Source organism: Pelodiscus sinensis, chromosome 5 (genome assembly GCF_049634645.1).
Source record: "Pelodiscus sinensis isolate JC-2024 chromosome 5, ASM4963464v1, whole genome shotgun sequence".
Classification (NCBI taxonomy): domain Eukaryota; kingdom Metazoa; phylum Chordata; order Testudines; family Trionychidae; genus Pelodiscus; species Pelodiscus sinensis.
In genome coordinates, this window is record NC_134715.1 from 128827796 (window position 1) to 128848787 (window position 20992).

The following is a 20992-nucleotide window of genomic DNA, read 5'->3' on the forward strand; positions in this document are numbered from 1 at the left end:
CTGGCGGAGTCGGGCAGCCAGAATCCCCAGCGGCCATGGGGCCAGCCCTAACAGTGGAGTGGCTGGGGGGCATGGGCTGGGGAATCCCCGGCAACAGCAGGGCCAACCCAGCTGGGAACCCCGGGGAACATCCTGCTGCAGCATGGCTGGCAGCAGCCAAGCAGTCCCTGCCAGGAACCAGTGGGCAGTGGGAAGCCATGTCGTGCCGGTGTTAGGGGGGCCAGCGGCAGGATGGAACCCAAGGACAGGAGCCTGGGAGCACAGTAGCCAGGAGGGGAGGACTAACCTCCCCTGGTCTGGCAAACTCCCTGGTCCAGGACAGCTCAAGTCCTGAGGGTGCTGGACCAGGGAGGTCCAACTTGTAATACGCTCACGTGCAAACTGCAGTTTTCAGTGGCTTATAACTTAGTCAAGTCAGGGTGGCTTTGAGGGGTAAGTAAAGGGGAACTCTTTGACCCCAGAATTACCCCCCTCTTCTACATTGTTTTGATCTCACTCCAGTACATGGAGGTAACAGAGCTGTTCAAATAAAGCATTCGGGCTGGAGTTGACAGTTTTGGTTGGATGTATTCGTGGAAGTTTCATCATATGTCACATATTTCATTACAGTTAATGTTTAATTCCTGGAGACTCCAGGACAAATGCTGGAGGGTTGACGACCCTAATAAGGACAAACATGTTAACACTGGCAAAATTACTTCCTTTTGATTAACTTTGTTCTTGGAAACGCTGAGAATGGAAAATGGAATGGAAGCCTAAACGAGAGAAATCTCTAATACATAAAAACATAGCATTTGAGCTGTGAATTCAAGGGCTTGCCTAAACACAGATGTTCCACCAGTGTAATTTCAATTGGTTTATAAACTGGTTTACTTAAAGTGGTACAAACCCCAATGTGGACACATATCAGTTGAAGTCTGACTTACTGCTGCTTGGCTGCCAGCTATCAGCAGCTGACCCTATACGAACTAGGTTTAAACCAAATGAAGAGGGCACATGTACAAAGTTGTGCTGGTTTAACTAAAACCAATTTAAAAAGAAGTCACAGCTTCTGTTAACCCAGAGGAACTTGGAGCATGGACGAAGCCTCAGCTGTGGCTATGTCTAGACTTCAAGTCTCTTTCGAAGGAGGCTTTTTTGAAAGATACTTTAGAAAAAGAGCCTCTAGACTATGACCAGTACTTGTGAAAAAGCAAGCCGATTTTTCGAAAGAGAGCACCCAGGCAGTCTGGATGCTCTCTTTCGAAAAAGCACAGTTTGCATTACATAATGCCTTTTTTTGAAAGCGCACTTTCGAAAAAAGGTGTTCTTCCTCGTAAAACGAAGTTTTCCGCGGCCGAAAAAAACCTGCCGCGTTCTTTCAATTTATTTTTGAAAGAACGCAGCAGCAGTCTAGACACAGGGGAAGTTTTTTTCGAAAAAAGGCTTCTTTTAAAAAAAAACCCAACCCTGTAGTCTAGACACACCCTGTGTTCCCACAGGCCAAAAAACCTCCAAATCATGATGTAACAAGGATTATAATCCTAGATTCCTAGAACTGGAAGGGACCTTGAGAGGTCATAATGTCCAGTCCCCCACACCAGTTACAGATGATGATTGTGCCCTCCCTGTCTCTCTGCCACCAATGGGAATAAGGTAAAAAACGTTGACAAGAGATAAAAGGCAAATGACCACAATGGGAACCCCCTTCCCTTTTCTCACCTGCTGCTACAATCAGAGGACCTCAGTCAAAATGCTGTATGAACATTGGCTCAGAACATCTCTAGGGTGTTATCACAGCATTGGGGAAAATAAGATGCAGAGAACGGTTCTATGACTTGTCAGCAGGAAGGCTGGGGAGACAGCCCGTGAGGTCAGAATTCTGCTGTTCTGCTGTGGCCACAAGCCAGCGGTTCTACAAATCTTGGGTGTTTAGCAATTATTTATTCCTGCCCAGCTTGCAAACATCCTTGAGCAAGGTGTTCTTTAGTCCATTCTACAGGGAGGGTTTTATCTGAATGTTTGGTCTCGTCATTGTAATCCACTAAGTCTAGGTCTACAGTAGACCAGGCAGGTCAGCTTGAGATATGCCATTCACCTACACAAAATGCGTAGCTGGATTTGGCTTATCTTAAACCGAGCCGCCGCAGCGCCTACTCTGCGGGAGGCTGACAGGAGCACACGCTCCCATTGGTTTCCCGTACTCCTCGCAGAATGAGGAGTACAGGATGCCGGTGGGGTTGCCCTCAGCGTTTGATTTGGGGGTCTACACTAGACTTGCTTAACCGAACGTTAGAAGATCGACCTCTGAAGGGACGATCTTCTCCGTAGTGTAGATGAACCCTAAAAGTTTTACTGCTAGGCCTTGGATGTGACTAAGCACTTGTTCACGTGTTTGGCTGTATGCGTGTGAGAAGCCCCACTGAAATTAGCATTCTAGTGCTTTGCTGGATGGGAATCTCCGTTAGCATGGACTAATTCATTCATCCCCCAGACACTGATGTAAGTCTAGTGCAATGCCATGAATGTTTGCTGGGCCCTTACCTCCCACTTAGTTTCCTCAATCTTGGGAAGAAACTCGGCCTGTTCTTTCTTGAAAGTCACAAATTTTTTCTCCAGCTCTTCTCGCTGCTGGAGAAGTTGCCCCACGTCATCCTGGAGCTTTTTTTTCTCTTGCTGGAGCTTGAAGATCTGGAGCTGCAAAGCTTGTTGAGCCCTCTGGGCCTTCTTGGAGACCTGCTGCAGCTTATTTGCATAATTTTGCCTGAGGTCCTCCATTTCATGCTCCCAGATCTTTTGCTTCTCCTCAAACACTTGGAAGATGGCAGCCTCGCTTTTGTCCAGGTTTCTTCTCATCTGGAGGACCTCCTGCTCCTTCTCCCACAACCGGTCTTCCAGGTCCTGGATAACGTCGTCTGTTGAGGGCGAATGGAAAGGCATTGTTTCGTTCAGATGGTTGAGCCTACTGAAAGAGGAAGTACTCTTGCTTGAAGACCGTCCACTGTCTGAGGTAGATATTCCATTGTATCCCACTATGTTCTTATCTACATACGTTGTGCCAATACGGTTTATGTGACTCGTTGAAGCACTCATTGGGCCAACGTGCTGACTGTAGCCCGTCCCATAAGTGGGCAAGCTCGTCAAAGAGTTACGGCCAGAATCGGAAAGACCTCCCACTTGGTTTGTAGTCCTATTAAGGCTGGTCTTCTCCGCTCCGCTTTTGACTGCGGAGGGGCTATTGCTGTTGGTGTGATTCAGGCTCTTTCTGTTCTCTGTTATCCCGTTGTTCTGTGGCGGGCAGAGATTCTGCATGGAATGGAAGTTTTTAGGAACTACCGGTTTAAAGGCTGACGGTCTAACTAAGGGCTCATTGCTCTGCAAAAGAAAAAGGAATGATGCATCAAAAGCAGCCAGGAAGCTTTGTAACAATACACAACAGAGCAAGGGTTCGAACCAGAGATCGGGTAAATCGCAGTAATTCTATAGGTGTCATTAGAGTTAACGGAAGTAGGCTGACTTATCCCAGAATCAGGCCTCATGGTTTTCTACTGCTCAATTTTAAAAGCCACTGTAGATTTTTTTTTTGGATTAAGGATGTTAAATTGTGTTTAATCAGATAATTGAGCAGTCGGTGGAATTTCCATCGACTACTTGATTAGTCTATACAGGGGGGAAACTGCAGAGCCACAGTGGGGTTAGCTCCCAGCCCTGGGAGCTAACCCCGCTGCAGCTCTGCCTTTTAAATGTAGTAAGAGCTGGGTGCAAGCCGGGACAGCTGAGTACCTGCTTGTGTCTGGTCCCCTGCTGCACCTCTGCCTTCCCTGCCCCTGTGGAGAGTGCACTGGGGGGAACCAGATTTTAAGCCAGCTCCCCGCAGCTCCGGCTCCTGCTCCCCCCCTTGCTGCCTCTGACAGAGGCAGCAAGAGGGGGTGAGAAACGACTAGTCGAATAGTGACTCGATTACCAATAAGCCTACGCTTATTGGGTAGTCGACTACTCAACTAGTCGCTTACATCCCTATTATGGATTTCATGTATGAAGGACCTCAGGAATAACGCTCAAAGTTAAATACATAAATGCTCAAAGTTCCCCACTCCACCTCTCCATCTCTTTTCTTCTGTGAATGAAGTGAATCAGGGTTTGTTCTGAAATCCCATCTTCATCCTTCGGGCCCTACCAAATTCACAGTCCCTTTTGGTGCATTTCATGTAAGATTTTTAAAACTCATACATTGTGTGATTTTAGCTACTTACATAGGAAATGGCATGGTGCTGCCATTGTAGGGGTCCTGACCTGAAAAGGGTGTGTGTGTGTGTGTCTGTGGGTGGGGGTTGTAAGGTTATTGTAAGGGTGCGTGGTACTAGAGATGTGACAGAGTATACATTTAAATGGTTAAGCATTGAGCCAGGCTTTTAAGCAGGATCCCCGTGCGTACCAGTTCCTGATCTGATAGCAGCGGCTCCCTGCAAGCACCAGCCTCCAACTGCTACCCCACTCCACGCTGCTGCCTCTCCCACCTGCATGTAAACATGTAACCACGGGAAATGTCAATGGTTACACGTTTACCAAAAAACCAAAACACTTTTTAACCTCCCTATGTGGCACTGCCACCCTCCCTTCTGCACTGCTGCTGGCAGCGCTGCCGTCAGAGCTGGGCAGCTGAAAAGCGGAAGCTGCTGGCCAGGATCCCAGCTCTGAAGGCAGAGCGGTTGCCCACGGCAATGCAGAAGTAAGGATGGTATGGTCTGCTGTGGTCTCACACCATGCTGTGCCATCAGAGCTGGGCCTCAGTCAGCAGCCACCACTCTCTGGCTACCCAGCTCTGAAAGCAGCGCAGAAGTAAGGGTGGCAATACCACGACCCTTTCCCCCCCCCGGCCCTTTAAAATCACCTTGTGAACCGCCTGCAACTCCCTTTTGGGTCAGGACCCCCAATTTGAGAAATGCTGTTTTCCTCTGTGCAGTCTGTACAGCACAGAGTAGAAACACACAAAAGAGCAGATTTCACAGAGGGGAGAGCTGATTTCATGCTCTGTGTGATGTGTTTGTCATGGCTGTGAATCGTGTGGGGCTCTAATCGCCCTTTTACACTCTGTTCCAATGATCATTGTTTTCTTCTCCGTAATAGAAAAAGGTGTAACCCTCCCCGGGCTTGGAGCTGTCTGACAGCCCAGACAGAATTGGCTCTTTGTTCAACATTATCTTCAGGCTCCATGGGGCAACGTGTTGCATCAGACTAGGTTTTGAAAGACTTTTCTTTGTCAATCAGGCCATGTGTGTAAAAGGAATAGACTCCCTTTGCTTGAAAACTAAACTCAGCCCTTGAACCTGTATGGAATGAACATTAGTGATGGCAATTATCTGCTATGATAAGGTCCAGCCAGTCCAAAGCTCAGTGAAATGACTGGGAATATTTCAACTGACTTCAATACACTTTGGACTGGAGCCACACAGAGCCTTTCCCTGGAGGATCTTAAAGTACCTCCAACTGCAGTTCAGCACAGCAAGATGAAGGAACATGTCCAGGGTTTCACACCCAGGTCCGGCTCAGGAAAGTCCAGCTTTCCTGTTCCACTACCCATCTCTCTTTGCAGGGAAACTTACCCTGCACAGTCTCCTGAGTGCCCAAATCCCTTTGGAAAATCATATTGTGGCTCCTAACTCACCGAGAGGCTGCAACGCTGAGAACACCTAAATTCCTTTCAAAATCTGGGTCTCACCATGATGTGGGCAGCCTAGCAGTCATTAGCAATCCCATGATATCCCAGCAGGTAGAGTTTTAGGCTGCTCAGTAGGGATGTTAGGGTACGTCTAAACTACATGGCTCCGTCGACGGAGCCATGTAGATTTGTTGTTTTGCAAAGGGAAATGAAGCGGCAATTTAAATAATCGCCGCTTCATTTAAATTTACATGGCTGCCGCACTGAGACGACAAACAGCTGATCAGCTGTTTGTCGGCTCAGCTCGCTAGTCTGGACGCTCCCCTGCCGACACCAAAGGCCTTTGTCGGCAGCCCCGGTAAACCTCATCCCACGAGGAATAACGGGGCTGCCGACAAAGGGCTTTGATGTCGGCAGGGGAGCGTCCAGACTAGCGCGCTGAGCGGACAAACAGCTGATCAGCTGTTTGTCGTCTCAGCGCGGCAGCCATGTAAGTTTAAATGAAGCGGCGATCATTTAAATCGCTGCTTCATTTCCCTTTGCCTATAACCCTAATCTACATGGCTCCGTCGACGGAGCCGTGTAGTTTAGACACAGCCTTAGTGGCTAGACGGCTAACTGTTTAACCGATAAGCGATTGCTTCTCGGTTAACAGACCTGGTTAGCCACAACTCCTCCTGCATGCTCTGCATTTTAAGTTCAGACCAGATGCAGCAGTGCGGAGTGGCAGCAGCCCCATCTGCGGCAGGCCTTAGGGAATTTGGGCCCCCCACGGACAGGGGCAGCAGCACAGAGTTGGCAGAGGGCTCCCCAGGGGTGGGGCTGCTGGCCCTATCTCCAAGGGGGGGGGGGAGCATTTTTGTAACCGTGTAACTGCTAAAAACTCTTGTGGCTACACATTACTAAAATAAATGATATCTAACTGCCTTACTGATCAGGCATCTGAGATACCGAGACCAGACCAAGACCTGTTCTGTTCCCTTTGCGACACTGACTTGCTTCCCGGGAGTGACACTCCGGGCCCCACGGCACAACAGAACCTTACCTGGTCCAGTTTGCCAGAGACCGGCAAGATCTTTGGTGGGTTACTGGGTTCTCTGTACTGGGGAGGAGGTGGCAGGTTTTTCTCGTTGTTGGTGGCAACGTTCCCACAAATGTCTGTCTTCATCTTCTCGCTCTTGCGCAGGTCCCCGTTGATGTAGAGGGAGTTGGAGATCTTCTCCGACTTGTAGGTCTTCTCCTCCCCAGAGTAGCGGTTGGAGATCTCCCGTGTGGAATAGCCATTCCGCGAGCTATCCGCCTGCCTACCGCTGCTCTGAGTCCGGGTTCCCACGCTCTTCATCGCAAACTCTTGCTCATTGGCGACTCCACTGCCCACGCTTCCCATAGTGTTTTGGGAGGCAGTTTCAGAAGGCCTGGGGGCAAACGAGCGGAAGGTCTCCTGGCTCGGGTAGCTTGGGTCACTAAGAGCAGACAGGGTCTCTAACTTGGCCATGGCAACTCAGAGGTGAAGTCGAGGCACAAGTCAGTGGCACTGAAAGAGAGGAAAGGGAGAGCGTTACTGGACTGCCTTTATTTATGATCACCTCTTTGCCCCTGGGACTGTGTTAATTCCCATTGCATCTGAGACCCTGAGTCTCCTGCAGGAGACAATGGTTGGTGGATTTCACTTGCAGCAGATCCATTTTCTTGGCTCTTTCCTTAACCTGCCCCTGCCCACTTCTGTAAGTCTCTATGGGCAAGAGCATGCAGTGAGCTCTGCTGTATAGCTCCCCAAATTCTGTCCACCCCCCTGCAGCAGAATTGCTTTGGTTCCTCAAAGGATCTTGGGGCTACGCTCTCCGGAGCTGGAGGAGCAGAACCTGTGCGATCTCTGGCATGTGTTGCAACACTGCCCAAAAGCATTCTGTTGAGAGCTGACAGCTAAGGTGACCCAGCTACCAAGTCGCTGCTGCAATACCTCTCGGGTCAAAATAACCTTCTACAGTCACTGGGGATGAAACATTCCTCCAGGGAGATCCCACCAGATCCATCACGGGGCCTGAGCAAAATTGTTTCTTAGAATAAATTCTCCAGTAGGATTCTAAATATCTCAAGCGATGGCGCTCCTGCAACCTCCCTGGAGAGACTAAAGATAAGCTGTAGGAGGTTGTGGAATAAAAAACTTCCTCCTGCCCCGACAGTCGTCCTCAAATTTTCCTTTACAATTTTTTACTCTTTATCCCTAAACAATCTCCCTTTGATCACGCTAAACAAGTCCTGTCCCCGTGGGTTGTTTACCCTTCATAGGCTTGCAGATGCTTATCATGTTCCTCTTTGTCATTGCTGGAGTCAAGCTATTCCTGTTTAATTCTTTTCCTCTTTCCCCCAGCCTGGTAAACATTTGTGTGGCTTCCTTCTGAACACTCTCATTTTTATTAGCATAAAACGTAGCCAGAGTATTCTAGACGGGAGACACCAGTCCGATCCTCCACCCCCACAGGAGTTCATCTCTATCCTCTCTCCAATGCAGGCATCTCGCCTGGCACAGCTTCATACTAAGGCTACGTCTAGACTGCAAGCTTCTTTTGGAAGAAGCTTTTCTGGAAGAGATCGTCTGGAAAAGCTTGTTTCGAAAGAGAGCGTCCACACAGCAAAAGGGCAACGAAAAAGCAATGTGCTTTTTCGAAAGATAGCGTCCACATCGATTGGACACCATCCCGCATTTAAGTTGTGATTAGTCTGGATGGAGTGGCCGCCAGGGCACCTGTGTTATTTCCTGGAGGCCTCTTCTTTCGAAAGAACTCCCTCTCCTGCGTCCACACGCTCCTTTTTCTGAAAACGTTTTTTCTGAAAAAGTCTTCTTCCTCGTAGAATGAGGTTTACCACCATTGGAAAAACCTCTCCGTTCTTTCGACTTTCTGTCTTAAGAACTCAATGGCAGTGTGGACGCAAGGGTAGTTTTTCCGGAAAAATGGCCATTTTTCTGGGAAAACGCTGTAGTGTAGACGTACCCTCTGTGACTGGCCAAAGAGGTGACCTCATCATGGCTACATCCCAAGTCACAGAGGAGTTCTTTAAATCATGGTATGGAACCTCTGGAGTGATAAACTCTGGCCTGGGTTTTCAAAAGCAACTAGTGATTTTGCATCCTTCATTTTTTGGGTCCTCAGCATGAGGGACATTTAATGGGCTGAGTTTCCAGAGGACATCTCTTTCTGGAAGTCAGGCCTTCTTCAAAAGGGTCTCAGTTGGGTACCCAAAATCACAAGTCATTTGAAACTCAAGGCTTACGACCTTTATTGATCATGGCTGCATGACACAAGCACCCAAAGTATGTTCACCAAGCTCCCAACATTCTGCCCCAGCATGCAGGGGGTATCGGTGTAAAGACTGGTGTGCAAGCCTCAGTTTCCGGCAATGGTCCCCATCAGACACCTTGCCGGGCAATCCCAGGACATCACAACCCACACTTAACCAGATTCTAGAGACATGACCAACCCATAAACCACCAGGCCCTAGAACAGATCACTCTAGACTTTGCCTAAATAGGGATTCTGGGAGGATGGCAGTATTGTACTGGTGATCACACCGGGTTTTCTGGTCATTTCAATCACTCATTAATTCAATCCTGTTTAATTTAATCCAGCACTTCATCAGCATGAAATAATTTCTATTAAAAACTACGGATGTTGAAATGCATTTTGGGGGGGTAAATGTGTAACTGCTAAAATTTTAAGCCAGCTCCCTGCAGCATGGGGAAAGGGGGCAGGCGGCTCCCTAGGAGCTGGTGCTCACAGGAAGCCTGCTTGTAACTGAAGGTTAACTGATGAGCCCAGCCTCATCCGTTAACCGTTTAAACGTGTATACGAACATGTCCCTATTAACCCCCCCCATTCCTTTATTTTGATCACCCTACTGGGAATTATTGGAGATTTGATCCAATACTAGCTAAGGGCAGTTGTCTATTAGAAGAGGAGGCCAATATTCTGAATGTGAGAGAAGAAACAACATCACAAGAAAGAACCATGTGACGATAATCTGGGCCTGATCCCATTTGTCATTACAGTACAATCAATGGAACGTCTCTCGCTGCCTTCAGTGACGAGTGGGCCAGGCCTTATAGAACTATATGCTGCTATTCAGACAAAGACAACGATCCCAAAGCCACTGAAAAGCCGCCAGGTCTCCTCTACCTTACACTCGCTGTAGTCATTCGCAGATGTACCCAGTGGGTATAATGCCAGCTTTCTCCATTCGGTGTAACTTGGAGGCTGCGTTTTTCTGTCACAGGTATCCATGGTGACGTGGAGTGGCAAGGCAATGGAAAACCAGGCCCCGAGATTCCCGAACGAGCAGGATTGGGCCTTTCTTGTTAAGTTTTGCAAGCCAGGAGATGCATCCTGCTAGACACGAATCCAACTAGGAACTGGGCCAAATGCCCCCTTTCTTCACTCTGGGACATTCCCACCCACTCAAGGAGAGTTTGCCTCAGTATGCACTTCAGGGTTATTATAAGCATGAGAGATGCTTTGCAGACCGTCAGAGGACAAGTCCTGAATAGCTTAATTACACTGGGCCCTTCAATAATACCTGTCATCCCAGGGCCTTAACAACTACCGGGCTAGATCCTCAACTAATGCAAATCAGCTGCCCCTGACTTTAATAGTTATGTTGATTTACCCTCATTCAGAATTTGGCCCAGCATATCATTAACCCTTGAAACACATGAGAGAGGCAAGTCTGGTCTTTTGTTGCAGGGGTCTTCAATTCTATGTTGCCCAGCATAAACCTTGTCTTGAGCCTAGGGAGGTGTGGACCGGCAATACTACAACACCCTGCTCAAATAACCTTGTGAGTCCCCTGCAATTCCCTTTTGGGTCAGGACCCCCCAGTTTGAGAAACGCTGTTTTCCTCTGTGAAACCTGCATAGCACGGGTTCAAAACACACACGAGACTCACCCTGATACAATGGAGATAACGACACCAACCCAGCCTGGAGGTCCTGAATGGGCAGTGTCGTGTGAATCTGATCTGTTCATAGCAGCTTGGCGACCCGAAGGGCCAGACCATGCTGGGGAGCGCAGGGGGAGGTTTCATTCTCCCAAGGTGTCAGTGTGAGGTTAGCATCCCCCCACCCCAAGCAAAACAGGAGAATTGGTTTTTATTTACTTTGATGAAACGGCTTAGGTCTAAAGGTCGCCTCCGACACAGCAACTCCTATGCTCCCAAGTGTGTCCCCCTGTTATCACAGCACACTCACGGGTCTGGCTACTTGCACTAGAAATGGAATGGAAAAATAAAAAGTTACAATAAGGTGCATGATTCTGGACTTGCTTTTTATTCAACGGCATTTCTACAGACTGTGCCCTTTGTGTGAGCGTCCCCGTCCCTGGGCTCCGCTCGGAAAAGGCAGCCTGATCAGCCTGCAGCCTGGCAAGTTACACCCCGTCAGGCTTGATCCGGGCAGGTGACCAGAACTGTGCACATAAACACTGGAGAAACACCGATGAGCTGGGCAGTATGGAGAGGGGACCTTGATCACATGTTAATAAGATTGGTGCTATGTGGTGGTCAAGTTATGAAGCAGGGGCTTAGCTAATAGCTCTGCATCCGCATGACGATGACAATGATGCTCAGACCCGCCTTCACCTGCACCCTGCCCATATCCAAACCAACGTGCCCTCTAATGTTTCCCATCCATGAGCAGAATAAATTTTGTTCGGTGCACCAAGACATGTGCAGATGTGCACCACAAACAGAAACACATATTGCCGGGTGTGGGCACTCTGCTTATCAGCGGGGTGGCATTTGAATCTCTCCCGGGCGGCCACCCAAGTGCTCAGCTTACAGGGAGCTTATTGATCCTAAGTCGTATTCTTGTGTGTGAGGGTACAACGGCACAAGGGGATTCCGACTGGGGGTTCTGCATCACACCCAACTCTCATTGTGTCCTATTAGTAAAAACTTCAGGTCTTTCCTGTAACTACCCTCACCTTGATAGTGTTCAGCAAAAGATCTCCAGCTGCTAGGCTATACAGAAATCCAGCCTGAGATTACAATAGAATACATTTCAAAAAGCAACTCCCAGACAGGCAAGGGGAGGGAGGGCTAAGGGGACACAAGGAGAACGGTAGATTTCCCACCCCTCAACGTTACTGCAAGGCAGTGGGGTGCTGTCACTGTGTTACCGAAGGCTCCGACTAAACCGTAGCGCCCTAGCACCTCTGGTCGGCCAGGAGCACTTGTGCTGCAGAGAAGAAGGGCGAAGGATTGAAGAACGGATTCGTTAATCAAGAAAGGAAGCTGAACCACTCCTCAGAGGCGCTTCTATGAAGGGCCACTTGCTGGCACTGTTAATGCTTCACTTCAGAAAAAAAGCCTGGCTCCACCCATGTAGTTCCCAAGGAAACTGTCCATATCCAAACCAATGTTCCCTCTACCAATGTTTTCCATCAATGAGCAGAATACATTTTGTGATGTGCACCAAGGCATGTGCAGATGTGCACCACCAACAGAAATACGTTATTTTAATGTATCAGATAATGGTACCACCGGTTCCACCGGCAAGGCAAAACACTTGCTATGAGTCCCAAGTAGGGTTGCCAGGAGTCCGGTTTTCGCATGGACAGTCCATTATTTCTGGCCCGTCTGGTAAAAAAACCCCAGAAAATACCAGACATGTAAAATGTCCAATATTTTCTGTTTTTCCTGTACATAAGAACATTCTTTCCCTGCTGTGTCTGCCAGGGGGAGGAGGAAGGGAAGTGAGAAGGCAGGGATTCTTAAAGGTGCCGTGACTTTTTTTTTTTTTTTGCTCAACCAAGTTTTTTTTCCTGCTATGTTTGGGATTTTTGGTGAAAGCATCTGGCAAACCTAGCCCGAAGAGACAAGACATTTCTCGCAGGGGTGGCTTAGCAGTATTCCGAGAGAAGGGCAGCTCCAGGAGAAGGAGGGCATTCACCCCTCACCTCACTCCGCTGGGGTGCCTCTTGCTAGGGCTATGCCACCATGGAGCCCTCCAGCCCAGCCCTGTGGCAAATCAAATTAGACACAGTCACTCTTTAACAGCATGAAATAAATTAGCATTGGGACCAACCAGTACAGCTCCTGGCACCAGGGCTGTCCTGAGGGGGAGCACAGGCAACCCTGCGCAACCCACCCCATCCCAAGCCCCTTCCCCTTCCCTCTCCCCTGAGCAATGTGTCCTAGGCAATTACAGGGGCCTGGTGCAGCAGCAGCCGCGGTCACCTCCCTCCAATCACCACGTAGGCAGCGGGAGCTGGAGAGGCCTGGCGCCCTCCCGGCCTGCTTCTCCATGGTGATGGGAAGCAGAGCATCTTGGGGCCACGGCACGATGCTTCCTGCCACCACTGAGAAGCAGCATGCAGCAGGCCGGGAGAGGGCAGCGTGGTGGGGTGGGAGCAGTACAGGCTACTGGGCCGCTTCGGCTCCCTCTTCCAACACGGTGAGTGTGAGGAGGGGAACCCCTCCTCCCTCCCTGCACCAGGCCCCCATAACCCCCTTGGTCCCTCCCATCCACAAGCGCAGGGTGTGGGGTGGCCACCCTGATTTGTCCTACGGATGGGATGGCTCTGCCTGGCACTTGTGTAACTGAAAGGCAATGATGACAAGATGAGTATGCAGGAAAAAAAACCAACAAAATGAGCACCGGGTCTGAGAGTCCGGTCGAGCAGGACAGATGAATTTTATTGTGGGGGGGGGGTCTAGCTACGAGACCCTCCCTTAGGGACAAAACCTACAGGAATGACTAGAGAAGGATATCCTCACGATCAGGGTTTAAATATGAGTCTATAGTAGGGAGATCTCATTCTCCAAAGTTTTTCTAGGGATTTCAGAGCTATGTCTCCACAACTCTTTGGGTTTAATCTCTATTAAATCCACTGGGATTTTTTCCATAAAGGCATGTCTACACTAGGAAATTATTTCGAAATAACTAAATTTGAAATAACTCCCAAAATAACAACATCGAAATAGTGTGTCCCCACTATGGGAAAGTCTGGAAATTAGTCCGAGGCAGACTCCATTATTGTGAATGCACCACTTCGACTTACAGTCCCAAGGAAGCACTGGGGAGTAATTACGTTGAGTTACTCTGGGGAGTCGTTATTTGGAAATAGCAGCAGCGGAGCGTCCACACTGCCGCTATTTCAAAATAACCATTATTCCCTGAGGAAAGCAGGAATACAGATTTTGAAATAATGGGGTTGGTAGTGTAGACGCGCCGCTTAATAAGGGGGGCTATTTCGAAATAACTCCCTAGTGTAGACCAGGGCTAAAAGAACTAAGGAGGGGTGTGAGCCAGTGCCATTTCCTACCTACTCTAAACCACTGTCCACACACTGGGAAGACTCAAAGCTCACCTCCTTCCTGGGGCTTTGATTTAACAACAAAAAATTAACAATGATATAAAAAACTTCTGCTTAAACCTTCTACCCAGGCTTGACTGCTTCTATGGTTCCTCCCTCAGGACTGCTCAGCCCACAACCTGAGTCCTCTCCCTGAAGGCAGCCGACCCTACTTCCTTAATATCCGGGTAAGGTAATGTCTCACTAGCTTCAGCGAGTCAGCAGAATGCACTTCAGGCAAACCTTGGTCGAGGGGGTATAACAGCTACCAGGTGCACATCCATTTGAAGGTTGTACCCTCCAAAGACTGCAGTTATTTAGGGAAAACCATATTGGGAACAGGGGTTGGTAGTCGGTGTAAAGAAACGGAGCTGGGGAAATTTAGACTGAAGGGCACCAAAACACGTCCAAGCAGCGAGGTGCATTTGACTGTGGAGGAGCTCAGCACTAGCTTAACGCCTTCTTTCACCGAATGTAATGGGAGTCCCCTCCTCCCTCCTGTCCCAGCTAGATAATGGTGCAGGCCTTCGTCCATTCACTTTCACACCCAGAGCATTACGGATTGGGGCCTTCTTTTTCCAGCTAGTCAGTCTGCTTTTGCCCTGGGCTGAAATGACAGCCTGGGAGAGGCTATCTGAACAACCGTGGAGCCAGGCGTCTCCCGAGAGTCCCTGGATCACACATGCCACAGGCGGGGAAGGGGGTAGGTGTCAGAGGTGTTTGTTGGTGAACAGTCGTCCCTGTGGCACGCCGCTGCATTGCTCCAGCCCGTGCAAAACCCAGTGCTACGTGAAAACTGAACAGAGCTGCAAGTCCATTCCCAGCGAGAGGGGCGTAAGGCAACTGTGCACCTGGCCTGGCAGCGCGTCAAAGCTCCTCTACTCTTTGTTTGTTCTTCGGCTTGACGAGCCCAGCAGCAGCCAAGTGCCTGCCAAGTCCTGCTGGGAAATCGTGGTTATCAGCTGCTGCCACGGCAAACACCGAGAGATGAGATCATTGGACAGGGAGAGACGGGCCAGCCACTGCCTCACTTCTTCCCACCCAGAGCTCTTCACGGACTGAGCAAGGAAGGGATAGGCAGGGTAGGGATCTAAAATCCTGGGGGACTGGTTAACCGGTTAAATGTGAAGTTTATTCACGTTTAACTAGTTAACCATTTAAGGGGGGGCCACTCCAGACCAGCTGCTCTCACCCCCCCCCCCCATGGCTGGGCTGGAGCAGCCCCTGCTTGTAATGCACTGGGCCCACCTCTGGATGCTCAGAGCAGCCCTTGTCTGTGGCCGGTCCCACAGGACTGTAGTTGCCTCCTGGTCACAGAGGGCAGGGAGCTACTCCAGTTCCCACCGATTAACTGGAACCAGTACGCATCACCCATTAACCGGTGAACCTTTCACATCCCTAGTCCGGGGACCGGAAGCCTTGCAGTCCTGGGGTTGCTGGGGATTTGAAGTGGTACCCGTGGGATGAGAGGATGGTAAGCAGCAACAGAGGAGTTAGTAGCCTCGGTCCAGTGGACAGCTGCCCACCTCACAAAAAACCTCCAGGCCGATCATACATCGGCCCCCTTGGCTGTCCCAGGCTAGTGACCGAAGACTGAGGGTGCAATTAAAAACCCATGGCTGGCCCACGCCAGCTGACTTACAGTAAGGGGGCTGTTGCCACATAGCCATGAGGGCTTAAGGGGGCTGTCACCTGAGCTCTGGGACCTTCCCCTCGTACAGGGCCCTGGAGCCCGGGGAGCAGCCCATGCACGGATGTCTACACTGCAAATACACAAGCCTGAGCCAGCTGCGATAGACCAGCCACAGGTTTTTAACTGCAGCGTCCACACTGGAGGTGGCCTTGCCAGTTCAGGGCGGAGACACAGCAGGGTTAAGGCACAAAACAGGGTATGCGTGAAACAAGTGAGAGTGAGCGCATTCTTGTTTGCCTTCTCGCTCCCCCCTTCCTCCTCGAGCCAGCTCCGCCCAGGGTCGGAGAAAAATGCAAAGGGGACAAGTGCAAAGCCAGCCGGGATGCAGATGGGGTGTGCTGGGGATGCCAACCCTGCATTCATGAGAGCACTGCTCCGCAGACACCAACTTATTCCCGCTTGGCGGCAGAAGCTCGACCACAGAGTGATGCCACGTTGGCATGACAAGCAGCACGGCCGCATCCAGGACTCCTCAGACACTATTCCAGCTGGAGAGTCGCTGCTGCCCACTGCAAACTGGCCTTCCCTCACTCGTGTGCCGGTCATCACTGACCAGCTGGAGAGTATGGACCCAAGACCTCTGGGGCTAAAAGCATGAGCCTCTGCACTGGCGCCAGGGGTGCGCCGAAGGCAGGAGCTGATTCGTGAGCTGTGCAGAGAGTGCAGCCACTAGAGGGGGACACACAACCGCGATAGGTTACTCCAGCAGTTTTCAAACGTTTTTCTGGAGACCCAGTTGAAGAAAATTGCTGATGCTTGTGACTCAACATCATTATATTTTTGACTGGAGTGAGGGTCTGGGCGGGGCAGGAATGAGGGGGCTGGGATGCAGGAGGGGGCTTCAGGTTGGGGGGGGGTGTCTTAGTACTGGGGCAGGGGGTTGGTGCTCGTGGACTTACCTCCCGTGGCTCCTAGCCAGTGGTGCAGTACAGGTGTTAAGATCACTGTGGATCACTCTGTGCCCCAGAAGCGGACAGCGGCAGGTCCGGCTCCTAGGCAGAGGCGCACACACAGCTCTGCACAGCTGCTCTTGCCTGCAGGTACAGCCTGTGCCTGTGCCCATTGGCCGGGAAGTGGCCAATGGGAGTGTGGAGCCAGTGCTCAGGGCGGGGGCAGCACATGGAGTCCCATGGACCCCCACCTAGGAGCCAGACTTGCTGCTGGTCTGCAGTGCCACTAGTCACTGGGCTCCCTACAGCCAGGTGACCCAGGGCCTGGCATTGTGTGACCCAGTGCTGGGTCGCCACCCATAGTTTGAAAACCATGGTGCTGGTGCAGCTTACTAGGTTGTGCAACAGCTGCATTCAGGTCTCAAAGTTTTCCATGACCGAACTCGGCCTGACAAGAAATCCTGCGCTTCCCTAGACCTTGCAGAGCCTTGGTTTGTCACATCACACAGCAAAGTGATGTGTTAAAAAAAAAATCAAGTGGCTCAAATAAAACACATCCCATTCTGTGCCTGAGGATTATGCAAATCAGGGAAGACTTTTCATTCAGCTAATTATGTGTGTTTATTTCAATGGCTTTGGAGGATTTGGGGTCTTTATAGGCTACTTAGCCTTTATGGGATCCCAGCTGCCTGCAGCTGATACCGCAGAGCAACGGTCAGCTCCCAATGCCAGACAAGGGTGGAGAAAGTTACAGACGCACGTGCAAAGTTCTCTGCCCAATGAGCAGGGAGAAGAAATCCAGTTTAGTGTTATCGGCTTTGTAAGTTTCACGGAGACATCTGCCCTGTGTTTTTGAGGGCACGATGAAGTAACTGGAGAGACGCTTTTATCCTTTAAAAAAACGGTGTGTCAGTTTAGTGCGGGTGAAAGGAGGAGATTGTTCACACCCCACAAGGCAGTTCTCTTCTTCCAAGCGATGTCTAGCAGAGACACTGAAAACTTGCCCCATGCTGCCCTGCGGGGGCCACCCTCACAGCCCTCCTGGTCCATTCTCAACTTATCAGGCAGGTACTTAGATGGCCCTCTACCATCTAGTACCTGAGCCTGTCCTGGCCTCTCTACCAAGGCTGCTAACACGGTGTGGTGGTTTTTGTGAGGTGGACACTTGCCCACTCAGAACTATCCTGAAACTCACCCATCACCTGACCCCCTATAAGCTACCAATCTGACGGCGACCGCTTTCAATTGCCACTGTCCTGAGCTGGCTTCCAACTGCCCTCGCATTAAGTCGAAAGAGCTACGGTCGCTTGAACTTTCTGGGGAGTTAGCCCCAAGGGTGGCATGTCCTCAAAGCAAGCAGCTCCTTGAACAAGCCCACCGTGGCCATCAACAAAAGAAACCAGGCCCGGATCAAGTAACGGGGGAGCCCTACCTCCAGAGACTCTCTGCTCCTTTTAAGCTGCTCTTAGGGGGCCTATCTTTCCATTGAGTCCAATGGGGAGCGTGCTTCACTCATCCACCCGAGTGAGGTCTAAGCCAAGAATTAACTCCTGGCCTGCTGGAATTCAGGTCGGAGCTTGACAGCGAGTTAGAAGCAGCTTCTACATTTGTTTCACGCTGCGGCTCACGGATGGGCAACTGGAGGCCTGGGAGCTGCATCCGGCCTGCCACAACCCAGGGTGGGGACAGGATCCGGCAGCCCAGGGCCAGGAAGGGCGTGCGGTGGGGGGGTCCTGGGACTGAGCAGGGAGCTGGGCCCAACTTCGCAGGACCGGAGTCCTGGGGTGGGCATGAGGTAGGCTTGCTCTCCAGCTTCGCCCATCAGGGCTGTACCCACCAATATGCAAAATACACGGCTGCGTAGGGAACTACGGAATTTGGGGCACCAAATTGCCCCAAATTTTGTGGTGCCCTAAGCAGCTGTGCCTTTCCTTTGGCTGGGGAGTCCCTCACGCTTCAAGCAACTCCACTGAGTGCTCCCGGGAGTAAAGCACTTTTCATCACAAATAAAGGCACCTGCATCCAGCCCCATGGTGGGGCAAAACTAGGGTTGCCAGGTATCCAGTATTGGCGGCCTCTGTTTGGTAAAAAAAAAAAAAAACAGAAAATAGTCCGGTATTTTCTGTTTTTCTTGGACGGAAGGCCATTTGGGACATTCCTCCCCTGCCACGTCTGGCAGGGGAGTGAGGGGATTTAAAGGCCTCTTTTTTTCTCAACAACTTTGGCCCCATTTTTTTTTTTTGCTTAATCAATTTTTTCCCCTGCCATATTTGGTATTTTTTCTGAAAGTATCTGGCAACCCTAGGCAAAACCAAAAGCCTGCTTCCTGAAACACTTCACACTAGCAAAGATTTTGCTTCGAAGGGGTTGAAAGGAACCCCCTTCACGCTTCCCCCTTTTTGAAATAGGAATTTTCCCTATGGAATTTTAATTGTAACCATGACACCTGGGCTCAAAATGGCTGCTGGTAGATTTGTTTATTGAAAAGCCAGGTTTTGAAAATGAAACATTTTTTAAATCTGTTGGTAGGGTTTTGAATAAAAAAAAAAACAAGTGAAAAGAGTATACAAAGCGCACTATTTTTCACAGAGCCATTGAAAAACACCCAGAACGATGAATATTTTTGCAAAAATTGTTTTGGGAAAAAGTAATTTTTTATAAAGGGAAAAATTTGTTTGGAAAAAAATAAAATGACCAGCTCTAATTTTAGGTCAGTTTTTACCTCAGTCCTTCCTCAGACAAAGCCCCCTGAAGGGAGGACTGAGGCGAAAACTAATTACCTCACTCTTTGGTCCTGTTTGGCTGATTTGTCTCCTCCTGGGATCACAGATGAGTGTATAACCGTCCTTCCCAGAGAACACTCTGCTCATTAAATACCATAACAGATGCTGTTCTTGCAGTGTTCCCTGTCTAGCTTGTAAAAAAGAGTAACACAGTTCACATGAGGTTCGCAACCTGATTTCTTAAGCAGGCAGGCTCAGATAAGCCTCAGATCAGCCTATGAATCTTGAGATGGTTACCCTCAACTATCCCAAAACTCCATGCAACACAGCTTTGATGTTAGTCACTGAGCAGAGAACTTTTGCCTTCATCACAAATATTTGTGGGAGAAAAAAAAGAGGAAGATTTAATGAGGCTAGTGGCTTTTTAATGAACTTGGCATTGGCTGCAGTAGTTTGCTCAAGTCTGCTGAGAACAGTAGATGGAATGCTTCTTTGTCTATGGAATTTCAATATGGTAATGCCTTAAATATGCTCAGGAATTGAATGGTGTATATGTGCACCATTGACCTCTGGTGGATGGGATAAGAATTGCTCAGCCCTGGGTCATGGGCCTTATACTGTTAATAGTGGCAGAGGATTCTCTTTTAACACAAGCATTAGCGGGGACTGTGCTAATGGAATAAGAAAGTGAGGACCCTGTTCTTGCAATTGCTATCACACTCCATGGTTGCATTGCCAAGAAGCTTGTGGATGGTAATAGGTCACAACCAACCCAAACTTCATCCAATCACGGTGTTGTGCTTCAAAGGGAGCACCATGAAAGACAGCCTTAAACACCCCAGAATTCAAATATGGAACTGAGGTTACACAAACAATTTGCACACAAGGCTTAACACTCAGTTCAGACACACAGACCGTTACATACACAACTCCTCAGTCCTCAGCACCCAAATAACCCTAACTCTATCCCTTCAAGCAGGACAAGTCTGGCCTGAAAGTGAATCTAGCAAAGAGACTCAGCTGGTGTAAACTCTAGCCTGTTAACTGTAATTTAGTTACTTTTGTTGTTATTTTTCACACAAAGATTGTGAAAAATTCAAGCTTTCATCCAATCATATGCAGTCTACTAAATGAGAAAGTGACCTTAACTGTTAAAGGCTACCTGGATGTCATCTATTTAATCCCAGGTTTCTTTATAGTACCTGCTCAAAAATAATATATAAACAGATCTCTAATGAGGTGCCCGAGCATGCGTACTTGCACTCTGTTGCTGTGTTTCTAGGAGTAGGGGTCACCAAATGAAATTCATAAGTAACAGGTTTAAAAGAAACAAATGGAAATTTTTCTTCACACAGTGCACAGTCAACCTGTGGAACTCCTTGCCAGAGGAGGTTGCGAAGACTAGGACTTCAACAGGGTTCAAGAAAAAACTAAATAGATTCATGGAGTTTAGGTCCATCAATGGCTATTAGCTAGAATGGGTAGGAATAGTGTCCCTAGCCTCTGTTTGCCAGAGGCTGGAAACGGATGACAGGAGAGGGATCACTTGATGTTTCCCTGTTCTGTTCACTCCCTGTATTGGCATCTGTATTGGCCACTGTCGGCAGACAGGATACTGGGCTAGATGGACCTTTGGTCTGACCCAGTCTGGCCATTCTGATGTTCTGGTGGCTCTCTGGTGATTCAGCCCTCTGGTTGAG

At 49.5% G+C, this 20992-nt stretch overlaps 1 protein-coding gene across 7 annotated transcripts in view; it reads right to left on the minus strand.

The window, feature by feature from the left end:
* The window catches only part of LZTS3 (leucine zipper tumor suppressor family member 3), a 127802-nt gene that overhangs the window by 7161 nt on the left and 99649 nt on the right, over positions 1-20992 (minus strand). For 3 of the 7 annotated variants that reach the window (XM_075931002.1, XM_006139223.4, XM_006139221.4), the window contains exons 2-4: positions 10790-10897; positions 6684-7172; positions 2524-3354 (exon numbers count right to left, since the gene is read on the minus strand). In XM_075931002.1, coding sequence (XP_075787117.1) covers positions 2524-3354; positions 6684-7133 — 1281 coding nt within the window. In that variant the 5' untranslated portion in view covers positions 7134-7172; positions 10790-10897. Of the gene's footprint in view, positions 1-2523; positions 3355-6683; positions 7173-10579; positions 10760-10789; positions 10898-20992 lie in introns of those variants that run through there. The other 4 variants (XM_075931005.1, XM_006139225.4, XM_006139222.4 and 1 more) reach the window with 2 other exon arrangements.